The following is a 23,220-nucleotide window of genomic DNA, read 5'->3' as shown; positions in this document are numbered from 1 at the left end:
TTTCTTTTTTTTCCTGTTCACTATATGTACAGATGATTGACAACGTACTATGACAGATTGGTATTGGTATATTGGTGATCACGTGTAGCTGCTCAGCTGAGTCCAAAGTGTTCCTCTTGTCAGGTGAACGAGCTGTATGAGCTCCTCCGCAAAGCAGACACTCTGAGCGATTCCCTACCCCGTGTCGTGGAACGGCTTGTTTGCTTGCAAGACATCCATGAACAAGGCAAGTGTATTTTTCTACACTCTGGCTACATTTGTGAATGCTTCGAGATACGTAGTTGGTATCTAAAATACAGACAAGCCTCACAGCACACTTGTGTACTCTCTACCTGTACAGTGCAGTCCCGTCAATCCGAACTCTAAGGGGACCGAAGATTTGTTAAAATAAAGTGGAGTTTGAACTGAGGGGAGCCATTCTTAATGAGGGCTCGATGTGCCGGCAGCATGTACAGCTCCGGTCAACCTTAATAATAACGGATAAGATACGGTCTCGTTCCCGAACCCGATTACGGCAACCCTTGGCTCCATGAGGAAATCTCAATTGAACAAAATTATTCTGTTAGTTTAACACAACGAGTTTATTCCTTAACGGTACCCCAAGGGTACCCGGCGCTAGGAAATGAGACCAAATTTTTTCCAGTGTTATCGTTGAGACTGAACGGAGCTGTACTAGCTGCGTCTGAGACGAGTCATGGCTAGGGCCTTACTTTTTCGGGTCTTATTTTTGGCCAAATTCGGGGGGTAAATATCGGGTGATATTTTTCATTCGAAAATTCGGGTGTATTCGGGTTAAATCCTGTTACGGCATATTCTGTCGTCAGGAATTCGGATGCATTCGGGTGATTTTTTTTGTTTAATAAAAATTTGTCTTAACATGGAACTAATGTTTAGCAATGTTATCAAACTTTATTTGAATGCACGCTTATGAGTGTGCCACGCGACCCAGATGTTTTCAGGTAGATTCGGGTTAAACCCGAATCTTACAGATTTCGTTCGGGGGGTAAATATCAGGCGGATACGGGTTTAACCCTAAAAAGTCAGGCCCTAGTCATGGCTCGCTAGGCCTTGCGGCATGTTGGCGATCAGAATATTTACTTAGAGGCAAGCATCAAATAGCTCAGAGGGCAGAAGACAATCTAAAATGCACTTGCGTTAGTTTCTTCAGCTTCGGCTTTACAAACACCATTTGTGACATGAAACCCAAGAATTAGAGCTGTGCGAATAGCAAAATTTCCATTACGAAGCGAATTCAAATAATTTCTTCAGAAGGCGAATCAAATCTGAATAATTTATTCAAAAGCTGAATCGAATTTGAATAATCAGAAGGGGCCCATTTTGAATAATTTTGCATACCTCGTGGTGAAATATTTTGTGTGTTGTGCTCATTCGACAATGTTCTGCTCCATGCTCGTGAGCCTTTTCATGCAGCATAACATATCGTGAGAGAAGGGCCCCCTGTGTTGTGTATGGTAGACTGCATTAGTGGGAAGAACTTCGTTGAGATTTAATCAACGTGTTCCATACAACCTGCTTTGTGTGCGTCTCCTCACTTCTACGTTCATGCCGTGAATTTCCTGTACTTTTTTTAGAAACTGCGCATATTTCCATCTATTACTGAACATAACTCTGAAAGTTGTGAGTACATTTACTGGAACATGCAGTGCCCAGAGTACAGTGTTGACCATGAGGTCACAGATGTTCTAGACGTTAGTGACAGAATATTGTAAGCAGTGTAAAGCTGGCTTCACATAACACTCGAGTGTAATGATGTGAAGCCGACTTGCAGAATGGAGGAAAAAAAAAAAACAATGGCGGTAACGTGAAGTGGGCTTCACCTAACTCTTGGCTGCGATGAGGCGAAGCCCACATTGCAGAATGCCGATAGCAATACTTCGCCCCTGTACTGTTGGAAAAATATATGAAAATTTCCAATACTGAAAATAGGTTGCGAATAGCATTCGGATAGCATGAGACATTAGATTGGTATTCAAAATTTCGAATATTCGCGCGGCTCTACCAAGAATATATCAAATTGCTGCCTTTTTCTTGACTGCATAGTCAGCAGGGAGGTCTCGATCCTCTTGAAGCAATGAGGCTCGCTTTGCAGACGACAAGTAAATGGCCTTGTTCCATGCCAGTCACGCTTGCGCACACCGTTAACGGTGATTCATTCCTTGCTCCTCTTGATGTTGATGTTGATGAAGAAAAATACTAGGGAGAGGTTGAATTCGGCACACGACAAATTTGGCTACTTCCATAAACAGAGCCCCCCCCACCCCCAAAGGCGAAAAAAAAAATATATATATAAAACAGGAACCCCCCCACTTTTGCGATAACTTGCTTCTCTTTCCTCTTGCAGAAGCATTGCTTTTATAAGAAATAGACTTGAAGTGTCCCCGACAATCTGCAGTGGGCCAGCTGGCACGCAGCCTGTGCTTCCAAGTTGATTCGTAGTCTGGCGCAGCCAGGCAATGTTGTTCGAATAAACCAATGCGCACGTTCATATGTTCAACTTACCAGGCGTTTTCCACCACTGAAATACCATATATGGCTTTGCCAGGACCCAAGCATCAGTTTGAATTTAGAGATCTTGCAATTTAGAGAGTGATTGCACTGTATACAAATTGTTTTTCATAGTGATGCTTTCAAGCCAGCTACGTTGCTATTAGTGCGTGGCATTAATTCGACGTGAAACATTAATGAATTGTGATTTGAAGACATGCTCTCTTCCTCTTTATCCCCAATGTGTACAGTTAAGGAAACTAAGCCTTTACAGATACACTAAAATGGTTAGTGGCCTGTTGTCGTTTAGGTATGTGTTGGCCAAAGTTGATCTTACCGAATTGACTTTCCTTTTGTCAGAAAGTCTCATTTTGGAAGTAAATTTGAGCAGCATCAATGGTACTCTAAAGTGACAGTCCATCTGTAACTGGAGCATTGGAGTGCTTCGCAGCAACATCTCTTTTGACACCACCATGGTTCTCACTGGTCCTTGAGACCCTTGGATGCCATGGGATTTTCTACAATCCTTGAAAATCCCTGATCTTGATTATTTTCCTTATTATTGTGGAACTGCCACGTAAATTGCGCTTTTCTATGGTCAGAACTATTGAAGCCATAGGTAAGGCCCTTCTTTTTCTGCTACGGAAAATCCTGAATTCCGCAGCAGGGAACTATGAATTCCACATTTTCCGGCGGTAAAAGGCAAATTGCCCTAGTTCAGACAGAAAATACTCTGTTAGCTTGTAGTGTGGAGGAACACGGTTACAACTCCAAATTCTTTTGTGACTTAACATAACAAGGTACATTGTAGTTTCTTCTGAGAGGGAGTGACGTTTGTCTCTGACTATCAAATAGTACTTGCTAAGTGACGTCTCTGCATGTACAGAGTTTACTGTCACACAGAGGTACTTGACAGCTATGGACACTAAAGCAGGGGTCAGCATTTGCATTCCACTCCAGGACCCCAGAGAGTTGAGGGTTAGAGGGAGGAGTTAGAGGGTTGTTCCAGCACACAGATGGGGCCATATCATGGCCTGGTGGCCTTATCCAGTTGGCGCAAGCCAACCCGGTGCGAGCAAAGTCCGCTCATCTCGCGCATAAACTGAGTTAAGCACGCGGTTTCTGCGAAGTTCTGCGCAAAACCTCATATTCCGCGGCAGACCCACAATTCCTCGAATTTTTGCAGAATCGCGGAATGGAAGAAAAGGCCTTAGCCATTGCCTTTGAAAGCCATTGAAATGCCTTAGCCATTGGAGTTAGTACTCATTATAATAGGGCTCCACAGGGGAAACCAGAAGTATGAGAAGTGAACTGCAGCCTTTGTTGTATTCATCAACCATTCTTTTTATCCTATGATCTTTAAAGGAGTACAGAGGGCCATCCAAAAAAATTCCAGATTAAGACATCTGATGAAAATGTGTGTGTCATTTTACCGACTAGCGCGAAAGGTTTTGGTGTGTGCAATTTGTTTCCCAGAAAAAAATTCACATAAACATAGCTCCACACATTCACCCTTAACTCGCCACTCCAGCTATAACGAGGATGAGGAGGTATGATGCCACGTCACCGATGACGGTATAACGAGAACTCGTTCTGGTTCGCCGGTCAGTGGGGGTCAGCGCCTTGTCCCTTTGCCGCCGTAAACCTGTTTTGCCAGTTCTCCCGGAGAATTGGGGATAGAAGGAGCGGCGGAATCAATACCAAGCAAGGAGAAAGGCTTTATCAGAACCCCGAACAGCCAAGTAGCAGACGACAGCGGAGTAGCAGACCAAGGCCAATCAGCGAGCTTTCTCTTGGCCAATCAGCGAGCGTTCTCCTTATAGCATCAGCGCGAGGGTCCAGGCAAATCACAGGCTGGTACTGCTCTTCACCACCGTTGTGCACGGTCCCTTTTTGCGGCGTATTTTAAATTCAATTTCTGCGATAATTATGGCTCTGTGGTGTAAATTACTTCGCATGGTGCATCTTACTGGCCTACTTAACAGTTTTATAGGAAGAAAACTGGGTGTTAAAAATGACTTCTGTACTACTTTAACACTCAGGATTCCTCAGTCATCTTTCCGAATGGATCTGCAGTCCCCACACATTCTCCCGTGTGAAATCTGTAGCTTGCAAATATTTTTGTGAAACATCGAAGCACCGGTGATAAACTGTGCTTTATGTCCGAGGCAAAATGACGGCTGAGCCTTAAGGGGGAATCACATCTGCGCAAGACAATAGAGAAAGTTTGTTCGCACACCGCTCAGAAACGGCGCAAAATATCGTAAAAACAGAAGTACCGGCGTGTTCTCCTTGCTTTGCCCTTGTCGACGACACATTTCGTAGAATTCCAGGACTATCCGTCGATTTGTATCGAGCCCGAATTCGCAAATATTTTGGTGTGCGCGACACTCTATCGAGATGGCAGCACACGATCGGGACGCACCAAACTTTAATTTATTAAAAATCAACGGCTGAACCTTGTCCCCTAAAAAATAACTCATTGACTGGAGAAAAGCTAAGAGAACACGCCGGTACCAATCTTGAGATGGTAGTTTAGGGCAATCACGTGTCTTGTGCAAACGAAAATCGCCCATAGATTTCTGAAGAAGTGGTACCCCCTTGGAAGGTCCTGGAAAGACCCTCGAATGTCTGTTCCTAACTCAGTGGGAGGCATGTGTCACACCTCTAATGGGTGGCAACAATTGAATGATAGCAGCTGAAGAAAATGCACCACCAGTGGGATTCAAACTCACCCTCACCCTCTGATTGCCAGTCAAGAGATGCTACCACTGAGATGGTGCAGCTGGGCATTGTGAGGCTTCTGTTGTGTCTATCCTATGTTTAATTGCCTCATCCATTACAACGCTAGTTGATAACTAGAGCCTGAAGTTTTCGGGAAATATTTTTTCCTACATTTTGGGGTAAAAATCGGGTAAATGAACACGTGCACTAAATTCATGCAAATTCGGGTGAAAAAACTTCCAGTACACTAAATTCGGGGAGAAATCGGGCTCAGCTATTCAAACTAACTGTAACGGTTTGGTACCAACGGTGATGTAACTGCATTTTTCTGCCAAACAAGTAAGTTAGTGCATTCGAACAGACATCCCAGTGAGGGCAATTTGCCGGGTAAAAATCGGGTTTCACCCTAAAGAGGCAACCTTCGATTCGGGGTGCAAATTCGAGGAAGAATCGGGTAAAACCCTAAAACTTCAGGCTCTATCAATGATAACAGTTTCTGACATGAAAAACAGTCAGCCGCAGTAGCCTTGTTACGTGATGCATTTGCGTAAAGCTGCTGCATCTCTAGAAAGTTTTTGTTGTGTTGTCTCTTGATGACAAGACCTGGTGGACCAGCCAGTAATGTGTCACATCTCAGGGCTGTGGGTTCGGACCTGGTTGAAATGTATCATCCCTCGCAGGGAATGTTCCATACTGTGTGCTGCACGTGGAGATTTCAGCGCAACTTGTGTGGTGTTTGTCATGATTGTGGTTCTCCACTGTCTAGCAATTACTTCTAATAAGCTTCCAGTATTTCCTCAGGAACTTGGAAAACTCATTTGTTCTATTTTTAGAACTTGCATTAAGCGGCAACTTTTCATTCTGCTTTCAGCTCTTCACTTTAGCAAGGCCCTGAACCAGCTGGACCTTGTGCAGCAACATTTGTCCTTGGGATTGAAGAATAATGACAAGAGTCTCAGCGATGTAAGACACCATTTCTGCATTTGTTCCATATGAGCATCAACAGGGGAAGGGTGCCCAGTGTGCAGGGGGGTCAAAATGTCCAAAAAGGCCCAGAAACACAGCAAACTTGTCCCAACACTGTGTACCAAAGGGAGTAGAAGAAATGCAAACGCCATGCAATGATTTATACATATCCCCCAACAACCCAAATGTATGGCGACGCACCCCAAACTTTTTTACCTGTGCACCCTTACAGGGACAGGGGCCCGTGCTATTTCCGCTATAGACTCGTGTGCATGTTGAGCTGTTATGACATAACTGTAATGATGACCCCCCCTCTCCTTTACCCCCAAATTTTACTGGTGTATGTTTTTCAGACTAATCCATATAAATCCAAAATCCCGGAACCTTATCTCGCGTGCTTTGCTTACGGAACTGTTTCAGATAGAGCATCGTCTCGGTTTGATTACCAATCATCGTAGCACTGACGCTAAACCGAAATGAAATGCAAGTTGAGCAAAGAGTTTGGGGTGACAGTTTCCTTTCCTTCGTGGTACCACGTATGAAGTCAGGCTAGAGAGAACACATTCAAGTCTAAATATTTTACGTAGAACATAAAGAAGAAAAAATCTTCTTTGGAATGAAATTGTGAACTTTTTGGTGGGAAGGAGCCACTTGAATCAATTATTATTGCGTGTGATAAGGATGTCTTGCACATTGCGTGTTAACGAATAGAATTTCTCACTGCTTTTATTTACCAGGGGGTGGTTCAGTCGAAATTTTGCGATATTTCAGGCGTGTATCCCACATAATTAGAGCCTGAAGTATTTGGGAAATTGTTTTTTTCTAAATTCGGAGAGTAAAAATCGGGTAAATAAATGTGTGCTCTAAATTCGTGCAAATTCGGGTGGAGAGACCTCCAGTACGTTAAATTCGGGGAGAAATTTGGCTCAGTTGCTCAGACTAACTGAACTGGTTCAGTACAAATGGTGACGTAACTGCGTTTGCTGCCAAATAAATCTGTGTGCATTCTTACAGACGTCTCAGTGAGGGCAATTTGCGGGGTAACAATCTCGTTTCACCCTAAAGAGGCAACCTTCAATTCGGGGTGCAAATTTGGGGAAGCATCGTGTTAATCCCTAAAAATTCAGGCCCTACACGTAATCAAATAGAAAGTATGCACGTTTCTTTCGCAAATGGAGTTGCTGCCGCCTCGCAGATGGATCAGGTGGCTGCACCCATGATGCTAGCTACAGTGACAGAATCTGTAGCGTGCTGCTTGTCGCGTATTATGGGATCCTGCCTTAAAGGGACAGTCCGGGAAAACCGGAAGTTGATTTTTTCCAACTGTCACGGAAGCGTACATGTTGGGTGGAAAGTTTCAGCTCACAAAACGGCGTGGTTTTCGAGATATCGAATAAAAAATACTCCTCTGAAGACATCCGGTTTCGTTTTTCTCCCTCGCATACTCCTTGCCCCAAGGATCCTCTATGTACGTCAGCCGTCACGTGAGCATGACGTCCCCAATGGACAAAGTGGAGTGGAGGACTGCGCCGTTGCTGGGAATGCAGAGAGGTGTTTTTGTCTATGAGTGTACTGAACAGAAGGCTACGTCGTGATACCTGTGTTTACATTGACGCTACTCTGCATTTTAGTCTACATAACGCGTGATTGCTACTTAAAAACATCATAATGGACAAATGCTAGCACGCAACAATCAACTATCGCGCAAACAGGCATGCGCAAGTCACGTGCGGCATTGCTCTTATAAGCTCGCTGCGGCCTTTACTCGGGACCAACTGCGGCATAGAAAAATGTCGACTATAAATCGTGCGATACGATTTCTTCTTAAATATTTTGCACAGTTGTTGTGAGGAGTATTAGAAATCATAAGGCGGTGTTTCCCAGACCTATGCTTTCGACCGGACTGTCACTTTAAAGGAGCCCAGAAAGCCACCCAAAAGATTGTCTGTTTCTGGTGAAGTACGAAAGGATGTAACTTGACGTGACAACTAACACAAAAAATTCTCTGTAAGCAGTATTCTTGTAATACATAGAACGCCCCGAAACATAGACGCACACGTTCCCCCTCGACTCGCTCTGAAAACCGAAACGAGGAGGAGGAGGATTGTGATGTCATCGCGGTTACGAGAGAGACCGTGCTCCAATCAGGGTCGGCACCCTTTCGCACTTTTTTTCTTTTTCGTTTCTGCTCCCTGTTATCTCTGTGTGTAGCAGACGACGCTTCTCCAAACAAGCAAACCAGTTAGCGGGTTGCACCTCGATGACGTCGAAGCGACTCTTGGCGACTACAGGTTTTCCCGCTAATTTTAATCCATTGGTCACTTAATTTAATCCAAGCGCTACCCAATTTAATCCAGTGGTGAACCAAATTAATCCAGACACCAACCAATTTAATCCAAGAGCTACCCAATTTAATCCAATTGTTTACTGTGTATCCAGTCATGACATGACTGAATACATACGGAATGCATTTGCATGTGTTGCTTGGATTAAGTTTGGTAGCACTTGGATTAAATTGGTTGGTGTCTGGATTAATTTGGTTCAGCACTGGATTAAATTGGGTAGCGCTTGGATCAAATTGAGTGACCAATGGATTAGAATGAGCGGGAAAACCTGTAGTTGCGGGCGTTACCACCGTTGTGCGCGGTCGCGATTTTCAAGGTTGCAGGAAACCTGCAATACGTGCACAGGATGCCTCTGTTTCCTGCGCAGCCTTGAGACTCTTGGAGAGAACGTATCCTAGATTGAGGGAACGCCGTGATGTAGCCTAGATTCCCCCGACACGTGACTTGTGATAGTCTGGTGCAGCTCAAAGCGGGCACGAGCCAAGAAGGAATAGAACACTGAACGAGGATTGTGTCGGCTATGCACAGGCGTCTTTCACCTAACGTTTTTGTAAACTTCATTGTGTAGTGACAATGTACCGCAGAGCAAAAATATTTTGCAAGCGGACCCCTGATGACAAATGAAACACAGTGTCTGAGCCACATTAAATGTTGTTGCTTCTTTACGTAAAAGACTGCTGCACAGTGATCGAGAGAGTCAAAAGAAATGAACCGTACAAGGCAGGGGTTGTGAGGGCGCGACACTTTTTGCCCAGTAGCGGTAGCTAGAACCCGCAAAAGCAGTGTTTCTTTTTTTATAAATCTGAATTGCTTTAAATTTATTGGCACATTTTTCATAAGCAGTAACTAACAAAGTTGACTTCTGCACCTGCCTGTCTTGTAGCACCGATAATGCATAGAGCCTGAAGTTTTAGGGATAAACCAGATTCTTCCCCGAATTGAAGGTTGCCTCTTTAGGGTGAAACCCCGATTTTTACCCGGCAAATTGCCCTCGCCGAGACGTCTGTACAAACTCGTTTGGCCGCAAAAGCAGTTTCATCGCCGTTTGTACCAAGCCAGTAGAGCCAGTAGTTAGATTTCCTCCCAAATTTAGCGTACTGAATGTTTTTCCACCCGAATTCACATGTTCACATTTATTTACCCCCCAAATTTAGAAACAAATATTTACAGAAAACTTCAGGCTCTAGTAAGGCAGCATTTGGTCCAGACTACCATTCGTACTGGAACAGTGGACAAAGTGCTTGTCAGTAGGGTTTCTCGTTTCCTGTCATTATATTTTTCGATGTCATTATATAGCAAGCGAGCTGGTGGTGACGATCCATGACTTGAAAACCCGAGACTAGGTGGGGACGATAACAGACAAACACGGCGTAGTAACAATGTACCGTAATTTCACGCGTATTAGCCGCGGCTTATACGAGATTTTTTTTCCTCGCGGATGCTCTGGGGCTTATCCACCGGTGCAGCTTATCTGATGACTATTTTTTCCTGGTATTTGCCTCACACGTCGGTTCTAACGAAAGGGCCGACAGTGTCTCTGGAACAGCACGGCCCTTCTGATGCACAAACTGTGTGTAACAGGAACGGGTCCGCATACGAGTAGATTGATCTTCCTAGTGCGTTCCCCAAAGCCGCTTTAACCAAAGTGGTGACAGTGATTCACGTCTTCTGGAAGACCGCTGCCCCATCAATCCACGAAAAACGCCCAACAAGGGCACAATCCGATCTTGGTAGAACTCTAGAGCTGACCTCCTTTGTTGTACACTATGGACCACAGGGTTTACGGCCTTCTCTATGGTCTCCTTTGTCGCACAAAGTAGTCGTCGCGTATTGCCCGCGGCTTATCTGCCAGAAAATTTTCAAAACACTCCTAAAAACGCGTCCTGCAGCTTATCTGCGGTGCGGCTTATACGTGTGAAATTACGGTAGTTCGGCGTTGCGTAATTGTTGCCACGTTTCGCGATGGCTCGCGAAGCACCATTGCCGAAAACTAGAAACCCTGCTTATGAGCTGCAGAAATTGGTCCTGTGATTGTTGAATGACTCATTTCTTTCTCTTAATGATGCAGGTTCAGAAGAACTTTGTTCAAAACATTGAGACCATCAACAAGAACATCAGTCTGCTTGAGAGCAAACTATCTCAGCTGAAAAAGTGACATGTTTCTGCTCCTACTGACGTGTTTCTTACTGTGATGTGCAACCCAGCTATTTATGGAATTAAAATGTTTACATCCATACTGGACGTCTCGGACAAATTTACTACAATTTTTTCCCGAGTTGGAATAGTATTCTCGCATTTGATTGCCTCTGCTGTCGATCGTAGTCACGCTAAGCAAATACCTGGTCAGTGGCCACACTAGCAGTGATGATTTCAAGCAATGTAGTGTGCTGCATTCACAATTTTTCTGCTTGTTTGCCAAAAGTAGACTTGAAACCCCATGCTTTGTTCTACAGTGTTAAGTGCAAGAAAATGTGTATATATACACATATATTTTGAAGTAAGTAAGATTGTAAGTAAGATTCTCATGATTTTCTACATGCTTGTATTTCCAGGGATCTGAAACTGCTAGCTGTAGGCAACCTCAATTATTTCTGGAATATTATAGTGCATATTATTTAAAAACAAGCGAAAGAGAATTAATTTTTGGCAACCTTCATTTGGTGCTGGGATAAAAGGTTGACTTGTCCAGCTAGACATGCAAATAATAGATTTCCAGTTTCAACTGCAGCAAATTACTTTTGGGTGTTATATATGACTCTGTTATGTGGCTATTATCACTCTGTCCAACATGTGCCTGTCTGGAAAATTCTTATCTTATCTTGAGGACAAATATTGTTTTGCCTTGGGAAGGTCATCTGCAAGGAATCCTCTTCAACCTCCTTGGGCTTAGATTCCACTGTCTTGGGAGGCTAAGTTTCTTCAGTGTAGAGATAGCTTGGATAGCTCGAGATAAGTAATCCCAGCACGCCTATTGGACAGCACTGCGCATGGTGCTGCCCGCTGTCCAGTAGACGCACCAAGTTATCTCTACACTGATCGAACTTAGCCTCCCTGGTGATGCCACTGTTCTTATCGTATGAACCTTTTGTTCAGGCACAGGACAAACATTACAAAACTGGCATCTACTATCAAGACAGTGCTCACAAGCACAACCAACCCAAAGGAAGGTTGTGTTATCCCAACAAGGGTCCTCGTCTTGAAAGTGGGATTATCAGAAGAAAGCCCTCTGCCTCAATATCCTCACTATTTTTGCACCAGGTTTACCCATAACCATTTCCTGGGCCCACATTGTAAATCCCCCTCAGCCAAAGTCCAGGCCCCTTGTGAAAGTCTGCCTTCCCAAACTAACTGATGATGCATAATGCAAATACAGATAGAGAGGTACAGAGATACAGCCATTCCCACGCCTGTAGTTATTCAGTGTGTCGATTTTCCATTACTACCTTGGCAGTAAAACTTGAAATTGATGAAAATAAATGTTGTAACTGGCCTCTTTAGTGCATGTTATTTGAGAGACCCTTTGGGGGAGCATAGAAATAGTGTGCGATGTCCACCTGATTTTCAGCAAAGTAGTCTTCACATATGGTTTAAAGAAAAAGAGGTATACATCTGGGGAATGTCTGTCGGCAACACTCAACTGCCATTTGAGCGATAGGCACAACTGAGAAGAAAGCGAAACTACAAGAAATTAGAGGTTCCTGCATCATCATTAGAGCCTGAAGTTTCAGGGTTTTACCCGATTCTTCCCCGTATTGAAGGTTGCCTCTTTAGGGTGAAACCAGATTTTTACCCGGCAAATTGCCCTCGCTTCGACGTCTGTAGGAATGAACTACCTTACTTGTTTGGCAGCAAATGCAGTTACATCACCAGATTTCCCCCTAAATTTAGCATACTGAAAGCTTTTTCACCCAAATTTTCATGAATTTAGAGCACATGTTTATTTACCCGAATTTAGAAAATATATTTCCCAAAAACTTCAGGCTCTAATTATCATTGTGTGCCGTAAGCCCGAGTTCAGCAAGCACCGCAGTAATATTTGTCCCATCTCAGTCAGATGTTCAATATGCATGCTCGTCAGCTCCACAGCTGTGTATGTTTATGTATTTATGTAATTACGTAGCTGTGAAAGCCCCAAACAGTCAAGTGTGGCACTTTGTTGACTCCTCATATGGCAGAATGTCTATGTCCGTTACAAGTACGCGACTTTGTGCATTTTTAGCAGCCTCAAAGTGCTCCACACATTATCTCCCATTCTCCTGATGAAACAGTAGGAACTGAAACGTATGTGCCAGACAATGCAACAAAAGGTTCATGTCCAAAAGTATCCTCCAGAGTATGCAGGTATGCCTCTACCCTCAAAGACGACTTCATACACCTTCCAGAAGAGTCTCCATGCATATTGATTAACAGATGTTAATCAATATGACCCTCCCCCCCCCATGTGTTGTTCTAGTTCTAAATTTCAAAACAGTTTGGACAGTACAGATACCCAAACCAAGACGAGAGGGTTTTGAATAGTGGCGCCCCATCACATCGTGTATTGTGATTACAGTCAAACCTCAATATAACTAGGCCCTGACTTTTTCGGGTTTTATTTTTGGCCAAATTCGGGGGGTAAATATCGGGTGATAATTTTCATTTGAAAATTCGGTTGTATTCGGGTTAAATCCCGTTACGGCATATATTCTGTCGTCAGGAATTCGGGTGTATTCGGGAGATTTTTTTTTGTTTCATAAAAATTTGTCTTAACATGGAACTGTTTTTAGCAATGTTATCAAACTTTATTTTAATGCACGCTTATGAGTGTACCACGCGACCCGGATGTTTTACAGATTTCGTCCGGGGGGGTAAATATCGGGCGGATATGGGTTTAACCCTAAAAAGTCAGGCCCTAAATATAACCAAGTACAAAATTACAAAATTTGCGGTACAGCAAAATGATTGCTGTTCTCTACCACAATTGGCTGCCACATCGCTTCAGGCCCATTACCACGAAGGAAATCGTGTTCCACATGGGTTTCACTATATTTGAGGTAAAGATTTCGAGATTTCTAAGATTTTGAGAGACCAAGATTTCGACACAATCAATCTATGCATTACTGGGTGTACCACTTGAGCAACTATAGCCTATAGCCTGGTCAGGGTATCACTCACTAGAAGTGGGTAAGCATAAAGGACTTGTGACAACCACCTCAAAATGTGCTTTGTAGGATTGCATGGCAGACACCGTGCCCTAGCTCTGCATGAAACGGTGTTACTGAGAGTCCCCATGTCTTATAATACCCCTGGTAATGTTATTTTGCTGTATCAGAAGCAATCCTTTAGGATTTTCTCTCCTCACATTCCCATGCACAACCGAAAGAAGTGTTGCACCACTTTGTTACACAATATTAATGCGCTAGCATTAGGAGTGTCAAAATAGAAAAAAAAAAAAATAAACAAACTGTGTGTGTGTGTCTGTTTGCAAGATGGTGAAGCCTCACAGAGATGGAGGTATAAGTGGACATGCAAAGATTACGTAAGAGGGCAAACGTAAATGGAGGTACTGTATAAGTGGTTAAATTCGCGGGCTCAATAATTTGCCAGGAGCCCAGACCAGGCAATTATTCGCGGTACCACAATGCGTCACCCCCGTACGAGGCGTCTTCGGGACTTTTCACCTTGAACTAACAAAAGGACAACAACCCATTTCATCCCTTTTAAGCCCTTCTGAATCAACCCGTACAGTGTGGGGTCATTGCCGAATTTCCGTGTCTCCCGTCATTCTTGTGTCCGCATCGACACAGTGAACGTCGTGACAGCTTCGTATTTTTCGACTCATTACCGCCATGTCCTTGCTCCGGTACTTGAAGCCAATGTCGCCGCGTCCTCCTCCTTCAAGCAGCCACCACGTGCATGGACTGCCAGACAGTGCTGTCCTCCATACGGCAGGCGACAAACAAACTTTTTCCGCTGCCAATGAACACGTCTCTTGCGAAGTCGCTGATTGGCACAACCAGAAGCGTAAACATAGCAACTACAACTACTACAGTCCTGAAGTCAGGTGCATAACTGAAAGTGCAGTATAAGGAAGTAATAAACCGCGTACATTAGATGTACCAGCTGTCCAGGGCCTTATTTCTTTCTCGTATTCTTCTGTCATTGCTTCGAATATTTCACGGGGGAAAAAAAGGCGTTCGCAAATTTCGCGAAAAATAAGTACTTGCAAAAATTACTACTTATACAGTAAATGATTTGAAATTGAAGTAGTCAAAGGTGATTAAAGATTACCCAAAGTACTTAACATCAAGTGAAGCAAGTAAATAATTGAAGTAATTAAAGCATGCAAATGTAATTAAAGTGAATTAAATTAAATTCAGAATTACCTCAGGTACCCAGCAGTTGCCTTTGGTAATTAAAGTGCAATTACAGGTAATTGAAAGCAACTGAGGCCAATTAAAGGTTAATTAAATGGACTTACATATAGTAACTGAAAGCATCAAACCAGAAGTCAAGTATAGACCAGAATTAGACAACCAGAAGTTGGGTATAGACCGGATGTGAATACCCAGAAGTCAAGTATGGACCTGAAAAGACCCTTAATGCTAACGCATATCTCACGCATTTACCGTTAAATCGCCAGGGAATTTTTTAATGCGTAAGTTGGACTAGTGCCGTGAGCTGGTACCAATGCCTGTACACAACTATAAGGGAAACACAGATATTTATTTAAAGCCCCTGTTTAGAAGCGCAGCTTGGTGAAGAACCACTTGTTCTTTCCACTCTTGTACCTCTCCTCAAACTTTGCCTTCACTTCCCTCCTAGACTTTCGTCGCTTGGCAGGGTCCTTCCAGGTCTCCTTGTTTACCACCTGCTTGTCAATTACAATGTCCACGGTGTACCTGAAAAACAAAAACAGTAGGTTAAAAAGCGATAAAACCGGGCAGCTTGGTCGTACATTTTAAAAGCGATAAAACCCCAGTGTAGGGGGTTTAGAAAGAAAAAACAGCTTTCGTTTTGTTGTTTAAAAGTTGCAAGTCGGGGGTTCTTCTTTAGAAGGAAGGTTTACTGATAAAACAGGCAGGCGATGGTTGTATTAGCGTGCCTTCTGCGTTGTTGACTGATAAAATTGAGCAACTCATTGAAAACTAACAAGAGGGACGGGTTCTCGGGGGGGGTTTGCTTGGTTGCTCTTGTTGTGTGATAAGGGTTTGTGATTATATTGGCCTTGGCTTCCACTAGGGGTCGGTGAGAGCAGTAGTGTACATAAGCGTGTGTCTGTTCCATTAAAGGTTTTTCTGCCTGTCAGTGCTTCATGGGGGTGTCGTCCTTTTGTGTCCCCTGCACTGGGTCTTTATCGCTTTTAAAACAAACACACCCATGAACACATTCATACGACAGGGATCGACGCAAGCGGCAAATGTTGAACATGAGAGAACTGATGTTCTGAGGCTGGAACAATATAGAAGGGACAAATACATACAAGGCCTCAAATTGCCTAAGAAATTAACGATGAAAGTCACTGAAAAGGTTAACCAGCTGTAGGACTCTAACCCACATCTTCTGGATTACCGGTCCAGGGCTCTACCAATTGAGCTGAGCTAACACGCCTTCTCAGCGAATTCCAGGGTGCGTCATCTGAAGGGACAAACCAGCCACTCTAAGATTGAAAGGAGGATGAGTGAGATAGAGTGACTGGTTTGTCCCTTCAGATGATGCACCCTGGAAGTCGCTGAGAAGGCGTGTTAGCTTAGCTCAATTGGTAGAGCCCTGGACCTGTAATCCAGAAGATGTGGGTTCGACTCCTACAGCTGGCTAACCTTTTCAGTGACTTTCATCCTTCATCGTTAATTTCTTAGGCAACTTGAGGCCTTGTATGTGATTGTCCCTTCTATGTTGTTCCAGCCTCAGAACATCAGTTCTCTCATGTTAAACACACCCAGTTATGCATCATAATCATCAGACTTTGTGCCACTCGCATTAAAATGCAGAGAGCAATGCTGCTTCAGTAGGTATGCAGGCCACGATGACGACACAATGTCAACTACAGTTAAGGCCCCTTGTTTTCTGCTGCGGCAAATTCATAAATTCTGCGCACCCACAGAGTGGTAAATTCTGTGACTTTCCGCGGCAAGCAGTCATGGCTGCTTGAAATGGGAGACACTTTATTTTCTTGAATAATATGGGAACAAAAAATATTTTATAAAATTGCAGATTTGCAGCACTGTTGCGGCCCAGCATTACATACATGATATCTTGTGTTCTCCTCTGGCAAAGAATTTTAAGTGAAAGGAAGTGACAACCACTTTACGTCAGATAAACACATTATGGATGGATATTACAGCATACATAGCAGAGGTAGGTTGTTGTATCAGGAATATGAACTGATAATTGAAGCATTGGCAGACCATGCACAAATAAATTAGTTCACGTAGACCCACCACGTGTGAAGAAAAGTCACTATACAGCGTCTCTGGGTACAACCGAACCTAAACTTAATTTGCAGGAAGTTTTTAAAAATTTTTACTTTGTTTTAAGCTCTCGTCACTTCATAGGTCGATTCAAGTGCATCAATCTTTGCATTATTACAACCCTGGACTTGTGCAAGATTTTCATCCGGGGGTTAGGCTTCCATACGGGAGACATGGCACACGTATTTTATGGCTTTTGGATACAGTTTAGTAATGATGTTGCCGCTTCTTCAGCTTAAATTCCCTGTTTGAAATCAAGAGCTTCCTGATACAGTATCTCTTGTAAGGACTTGGACTTGTTAGGACTTGGCGGACAGAAAGGTGCAAGAACATGCTACTGTTGGTTTCCCGTTCAGATCTGAAATGTTGTTTCCTGAAACGAAATATTTGTACCGCCAAGAAACCGACCTGCACGAATGCCCGACGAGCCTCCATCAAAAAGCCAGTCAGAGAAAATCGTCATTGTGCTGCAGGTACATCATTCAGTCAAACTAATGACACTGTCATGTGGGTTTTTGAGCAATTTCGTTCATTGTGCTGCTTTTTGGGGAGCTATTTTAAGGGTCCTTTGAAAACCTCCGCCAGCTAGTTACATCATCTGCTGATTTCAAACAAGGTGAAAACTTGGGCTGGTTGGTACACGTTAAAAGAACACTGGGCCTCTACACCCCGGTAGAAGCAGTAAAACAAGACAACGGACACAAGACACGTACTGAACCTAAACTAAAGCTTTTTTTTTTTACGAAACAATCCTATCTATATCCAAAAGTGAACCCTTTCCTGTAGTAGAGCCTTCCAGAAGGAGGTGCTTAGGAACCACAGTGTTCGCAAAGATAAACTTCGGGGTTTGTAACGAAGATAAAACAAATAGGAACAGTGTCGGGAAGCTAAAGTAGATGTTAGAGGACGTATTATGCCCCAAAATTTTATGTCGATATTGCCACTTGGTCTGTTCCAATTTGTAAATTTGTATCAAAAGACATCAACCAACTAAAATATCGAGGAAAAAAAAAAAAAAAGGCAATGATTGGTCATTTTCCATTCTTCTGAGTGGAAGAGGTATGTCATAACGCTTTTGAGTCTTCCATTTTTAGACAACAGCTAGATTCACTGTCACCAGCGCTGTAAGGCGAGCTTCATCTAAAGCACGCATGCGTTAGGTGAAGCCGACTTGCGGACTTGATGCCTGCAGTGCCTCTGTCGGTGTACAGTAACGAAATGTCGCTTGATGTTATCAGGCAGGGCTGGAAGCGCGTAATGAAAGCATCGACAAATTCTTCCAGCCTACTAGTGCTTAGTGAAGTTTATTTTGAAGTCAAATTCGTTTTTTCGGACTTTTGCGCAATCCCCGCAGAGTCCGGAAAATCGGAGGGTGACTGTAAATCATGAAGATAAAAACGCTTGTGCCTAACATTTCCAATCGACTATACCCCATGTTTCACCTCCTCTTCGTCAGATGGCGACACGGTCGAACGCAGCGTTGCAGAGTACAACCCTGCATTCAGTTCCACTTGGTTTCAACGTCGTCTGCAACGCCGCGTTCGACCGTTTCGCCATCTGACGGAAGGAGCTGAAACACAGGTATAGCCGAATGGAAATGTTAAGCACCAGCATTTTGTATTTTCACGATTTATCCGCAGAGAAACGGACCAAGCGGCAATATCGACATAAAAGTTTGGGGCATAATACGTCCTCTCACATCGACTTTAGCTTCACAAAACTGTTTGTTTGCTTCATCTTTGTTACAAACCGCGAAGTTTATCTTGGCCAACCCTGTAGTTCTTATGGGACAGGGACTGCGCGACAAACTGGTGGACTAATTTCTTTCGTTCTAGTTTCGATGAAACTGAACGCGGACTTGCAAAACGATCAATGATTTACAGTTGCCACTTTCGTGACGCTGAAATGCCACAGGAGATACCGTATCACCGTCCAATGTACCTAGCAAATGGCAACTTTATTTGGACAGATAATGATTGGGGTGTTTCATCGCCAGAGCCCGTATTGCTCCCGGTAATCTGGCAGACGAGTTTCACAGTGAGAACGGGAAGTTCTACGTTGTCCAAAGAGTTTAGTGTTTATGCAGCGACCATTTTACAACAGTCGTGCCGCAAGCCCACAGCAGAAGCTGAGGTAACACTCAGTTTTATCAGTGAGGGTCTCTTTAGCATTAGTGTTTCTGAAGATATTGGAAAAATTGCAGCGCAATTTCAAACAATATATATGTTAAACAATATGTTATGACCACGCGTGTTTATTTGTCTATGTCGATTTCAGTGATGAAGCTACGTGTGCAGTGATGTACCGAAAGGACGAAAGGAACAAGAAACTCAGTGTCAAATATGATGTCACAAGTGGCTGGACAGGACACCATCACCAATTTCCTTTGAAAAAATATATGTTGTGCCGCAGCATGTATGCACACAAGAGCAATAAATATTTCAGCTCGATGATTGTTGTTGTCTGTAAGGAAAAAGAAAAATCTTAATGAAATTGACTTGGCAGCGGAGCTTTCTGACGGAGCGACCTTGACATGTTATTCCTCGCCAGCGAGCGGTCCCGAACTACAGATTTTTTTGTGCAATACATCGGGTACAATGGCATTCAACGTGCGTAAACAGCACAGGTCAGTGTGATTTCGATCTTCAATTAAAAATCGCCAAAGTTGCAACAAAATTCAGATTTTGCCCATACTTGTCTTTGCGCTATGCTCCTCCTATACGCACCATCAAGATATATGAGGTACAGCCGTGTAGGTAAAAGCGTGCTCTTTAAATATGCGTCAAATTTGCATGTCTATGCCTTGCCCCCTTTTGGCAGGGCAGTTTAGAGTACAGCTATGCTCTCAAAAATTGGGTTTTTCGGACTCTCGTTTCTCAAAAGCCCCATCTTCGATCTCCTTCGTATTTTGTAGTGCCATAGCCCAGGCCCTGACCTACGCGTGTCCACAAAACACAGAAAGTGCTGTGAACTTTTGTCGGGACCTCGCCGGCAGTCCGAGGTGCAATGGCACTAGAGTAAAAATGTGCAAAGATAACTTGCAACAAGTTGGGTTTGACCACTTGCCCCTGTATCGTGTTGTGTACTCTGAAGTTTTACCTGAGATGATTACTAATGGCATGTGATGCACGCACCTTGTGGGCATCAGGTGATTGTAGTTGTAAACTTTGAGGAATGGCTTGATTTTGTTGTACTTTGCGATCCGCTTCTTACTCATACTCCTCGTAACCTTCCTCGGGTAGCGCTCGATGCCGGCGACCAAAGCGTGTCCGTACTGCTTGTCGGGCGTGCCATCGTCGTTATTCTGACAACACAGACACCGTTATCGGTTAGCACATGGATTTTCATTCGCTGCGCTTTGCACTCTGAGGTGGTCTTTTGCCAACCCAGTAACATGAAACATGTCTCACCTTGATGATCACTGCTTTTCTGCCCGCGTACTTTCCGCTTAGGATAAGCACCACCTTCTGCGGTTTCATAATCTTCCCCATTTTCTGTAACGAGGCAATGAAATTGTTACTACACGCGCAAAAGCAGCAAGATACTAACGTTTCACACTTGCACGCAACGCCTGACGTCAGTTAAATAAAACGACGATACAGTTGTCTGCTCATATATGAAACATTTGCGTGTAAGAAACGTGCAAATACTGTATGAACACAAGGCTTATAGCTGACATACACTTTCTGACGACGTCAATAAATACGCATCAAGAATCTCTGGACAAAATATATGTGATACGCAATGCAAATGACAAAAGCGGCCTCGTTTCCAACGAAATTTTCGACATGCACGTAAAAAAATCGAACGATTATTTTAGATAAAACTCAGCGTACTTATATTTGGCTGCCTCCCCTGTCGGAGATCAGTGGACGAAAAGACACCGCGCCGATCACGTCCTGCGAACGAGACTGCGCGTGAGTTGCCTCTTTGCTTAAAAATGGCGGGGGGCGTAATGCACAGCTTTGGGAAGTGGTTCTGGAACGAAGATGTTTGGTTACCTCCAAACACAACTTGGGCCGATATTAAGAAGACAGATAAAGTGAAGTATGCTCAATTTGACGACCTATATTATGGCTTCGTTGTGGCATTGGTGCTTCTCGTCATCCGGTATACACTTGAAAGGTAAGGCCTAAGGCGGGCAAGCCGTGTCGCCAAATGTGCATGTTTCTAGTCCTGCATCATCTCTGTGAGATCAGTTGCTTTACATTTCCTCACATACGATTGGCCTAATCTGGCTTTCCTCATAATCGTTTTTGTCCTGACGGGAAAGTGTTACAGCGTGTTACCAGCCGCAGAGAGAAAAAGTATCGAAGTACCGGCCGGCTGAGTGTGATGGATAAGTTTCTGCGCGAATCTCATGTGATGCTTTCACTACACGTGAGCCCATTGCACGTAATCTCCGAAGCGGGTATTTACTAGCCCCAAATTTTAGAAAGAATCGGTACCAGCTACTCCGTCGACCCTCCCGCGAGGATTGCTCATCATGACATGATCACTTCCCCAACACACACACACACACCTGCTTCTGTAAACTACCATCGATTTGCCTGTTTGCGTGAGATGTTTAATTTTTGTGATAGTAACAGTGATTAGTGAAAAGCGTCTGCTTCGTCCGACGGATGGTGCGTTCACTTCCGCAACAGCTCCTCGTGGGTGAGGTCACCACCCTTTTCATCGTGCTGTTGGTGCTGTCTCTCGGAACATTCCGCGGGCGTTATCGAAAGATAAATACAAACGAAGTCCATTCCTTCGCGACATTCCGAGCTGCCCGATTCGAGCGCAGCATTGCCGTTTGGAAGGCCATATTTTATTTTATTTCATTTTTTTATTTTGCTCAATTTTCCGGTGGGCGTAGACAAGTGTGTCACAACCCATCTGTAACCAGAGACAGACAATCTCATTTTAAGTTAGTGTGACTGGGCATTCCCAGCCGATTTTGTAGCTCAGAAAAACCGAAATGGCAAGAATAGTTCAATAAGATTGATAGCAGTTTATTTCATTTTGGTTTTGTCCAGTCGGTTATATGCATCCTCGAGGGGCTAGTTTCCAAGCTGGCTGGTTGTGTTAGAGGAATAACGGGCACTAATCCAACTGGTGCGAAAGGCTAACTTGTGCAAAATGAAGCGCCATACAAAGAGGTACACGTCATGAGCACTAATTACGCAATTTTTATGATGGTAAATGAGCTTTCCCTGCAACCCATTCACATCTCATTTTTTGTGAACAACATTCATGAGGAAGGACAACATTTGCGAGTGGTTTATATCCAGGGTGTGGTTGTTTCAGGCATGGCTGATTGGGTCAACCCCACATAAAATCATACAAATATGCCTTTTCTATTGCAAACCAATTACTGTTGCAATACACGGTACAAGTTCCAGATGTGAAGTTGTAAATGTGGGCATGTATAAGTTATAAGTGGTCTGACACGTTGCGAACTCTTATCTGATAGCGTTCAAACGCAAAAGTACCGGAGGAGATTACCCCGAACCGTGATATGCCCACAAATTTGTGAAAGGCATTTAAACCTAGTGAAGTGAGCAGTGACGTGTTCTGTTAGTTTTCTGTTGAAAAATTACGAAAATTTACTTGCGAAGTTACGAAAGTTGGATGACAAAACCTGAAACAATGTACCCCGAACCGTTCTATAGGCCTTCATAATTTTGATGTGGAAGCAAAGACACTGAAGCAAGCAACTGAAAATTTTACCTTCATAGGATAGCTTCTGTCCAGGCGTATTGGACAGGCATACTAGAAGTAAAACAACGGAAGTGCACATTGTGCTCCAAATTTTTAAAATGTGGCACAATAAATACAGCAACGGAGCTTTATTCGTTGAGACTACGCAACCTGCACATACAAGAGGCACGGGAGCTACTTTTTATGAGTTAGTGTACATTAAGCGTTCTTCGCCTGGCACCCATAATGTTAATTCATTTTTGTTACAGTTTGAACCTTGTACTTTGTCTATGAAAGCCCCGCATACTTACACCAGTACAACCTTGTCAACAGCATCACTTTATTTCAGTGAATATGTACACTGCTTGTTGTGTTCCTTCCACGTCTAATTGCATCGTCTACTACTATGATGCTAGAGGTAGTTCAGTGAAGAAAGTTGCAACATGCCTCACAGCTGTTAGCCTGCCGTAGGTAATCCAAGAGTTTTCCCTATGCAACCATGGACTGGCTAAGTCCTCTTTCAGACGTGTCAATCTAGTATTGGGGAA

At 43.6% G+C, this 23,220-nt stretch overlaps 3 protein-coding genes across 3 annotated transcripts in view; 2 read left to right on the top strand and 1 right to left on the bottom strand.

Annotated features, from left to right (window-relative positions):
* The window catches only part of LOC135374285 (dynactin subunit 2-like), a 49,473-nt gene extending 38,697 nt beyond the window's left edge, over positions 1-10,776 (top strand). Inside the window, exons 11-13 of the mRNA XM_064607270.1 lie at positions 124-226; positions 6,101-6,192; positions 10,609-10,776. Of these exons, the coding sequence (XP_064463340.1) occupies positions 124-226; positions 6,101-6,192; positions 10,609-10,695 (282 nt within the window). The 3' untranslated portion in view covers positions 10,696-10,776. The remainder of the gene's footprint in view (positions 1-123; positions 227-6,100; positions 6,193-10,608) is intronic.
* A 4,450-nt stretch (positions 10,777-15,226) lies between these two features.
* Positions 15,227-20,908, bottom strand: LOC135374275 (large ribosomal subunit protein eL27-like). Its single transcript, XM_064607264.1, has 4 exons — positions 20,827-20,908; positions 20,401-20,484; positions 20,125-20,294; positions 15,227-15,421 (listed from the first exon to the last, which is right to left on the bottom strand). The coding sequence occupies exons 2-4, from the start codon at positions 20,479-20,481 to the stop codon at positions 15,262-15,264; spliced, it is 411 nt and encodes a 136-aa protein (XP_064463334.1). The 5' UTR covers positions 20,482-20,484; positions 20,827-20,908; the 3' UTR covers positions 15,227-15,261.
* The window catches only part of LOC135374273 (ceramide synthase 6-like), a 28,073-nt gene continuing 25,745 nt past the window's right edge, over positions 20,893-23,220 (top strand). Inside the window, exon 1 of the mRNA XM_064607263.1 lies at positions 20,893-21,115. Within this exon, the coding sequence (XP_064463333.1) occupies positions 20,931-21,115 (185 nt within the window). The 5' untranslated portion in view covers positions 20,893-20,930. The remainder of the gene's footprint in view (positions 21,116-23,220) is intronic.

Source organism: Ornithodoros turicata, unplaced genomic scaffold (assembly GCF_037126465.1).
Source record: "Ornithodoros turicata isolate Travis unplaced genomic scaffold, ASM3712646v1 Chromosome52, whole genome shotgun sequence".
Lineage (NCBI taxonomy): Eukaryota > Metazoa > Arthropoda > Arachnida > Ixodida > Argasidae > Ornithodoros > Ornithodoros turicata.
The sequence above is the reverse complement of the archived record's forward strand: the minus strand, read 5'-3'. Positions and strand labels throughout refer to the sequence as shown.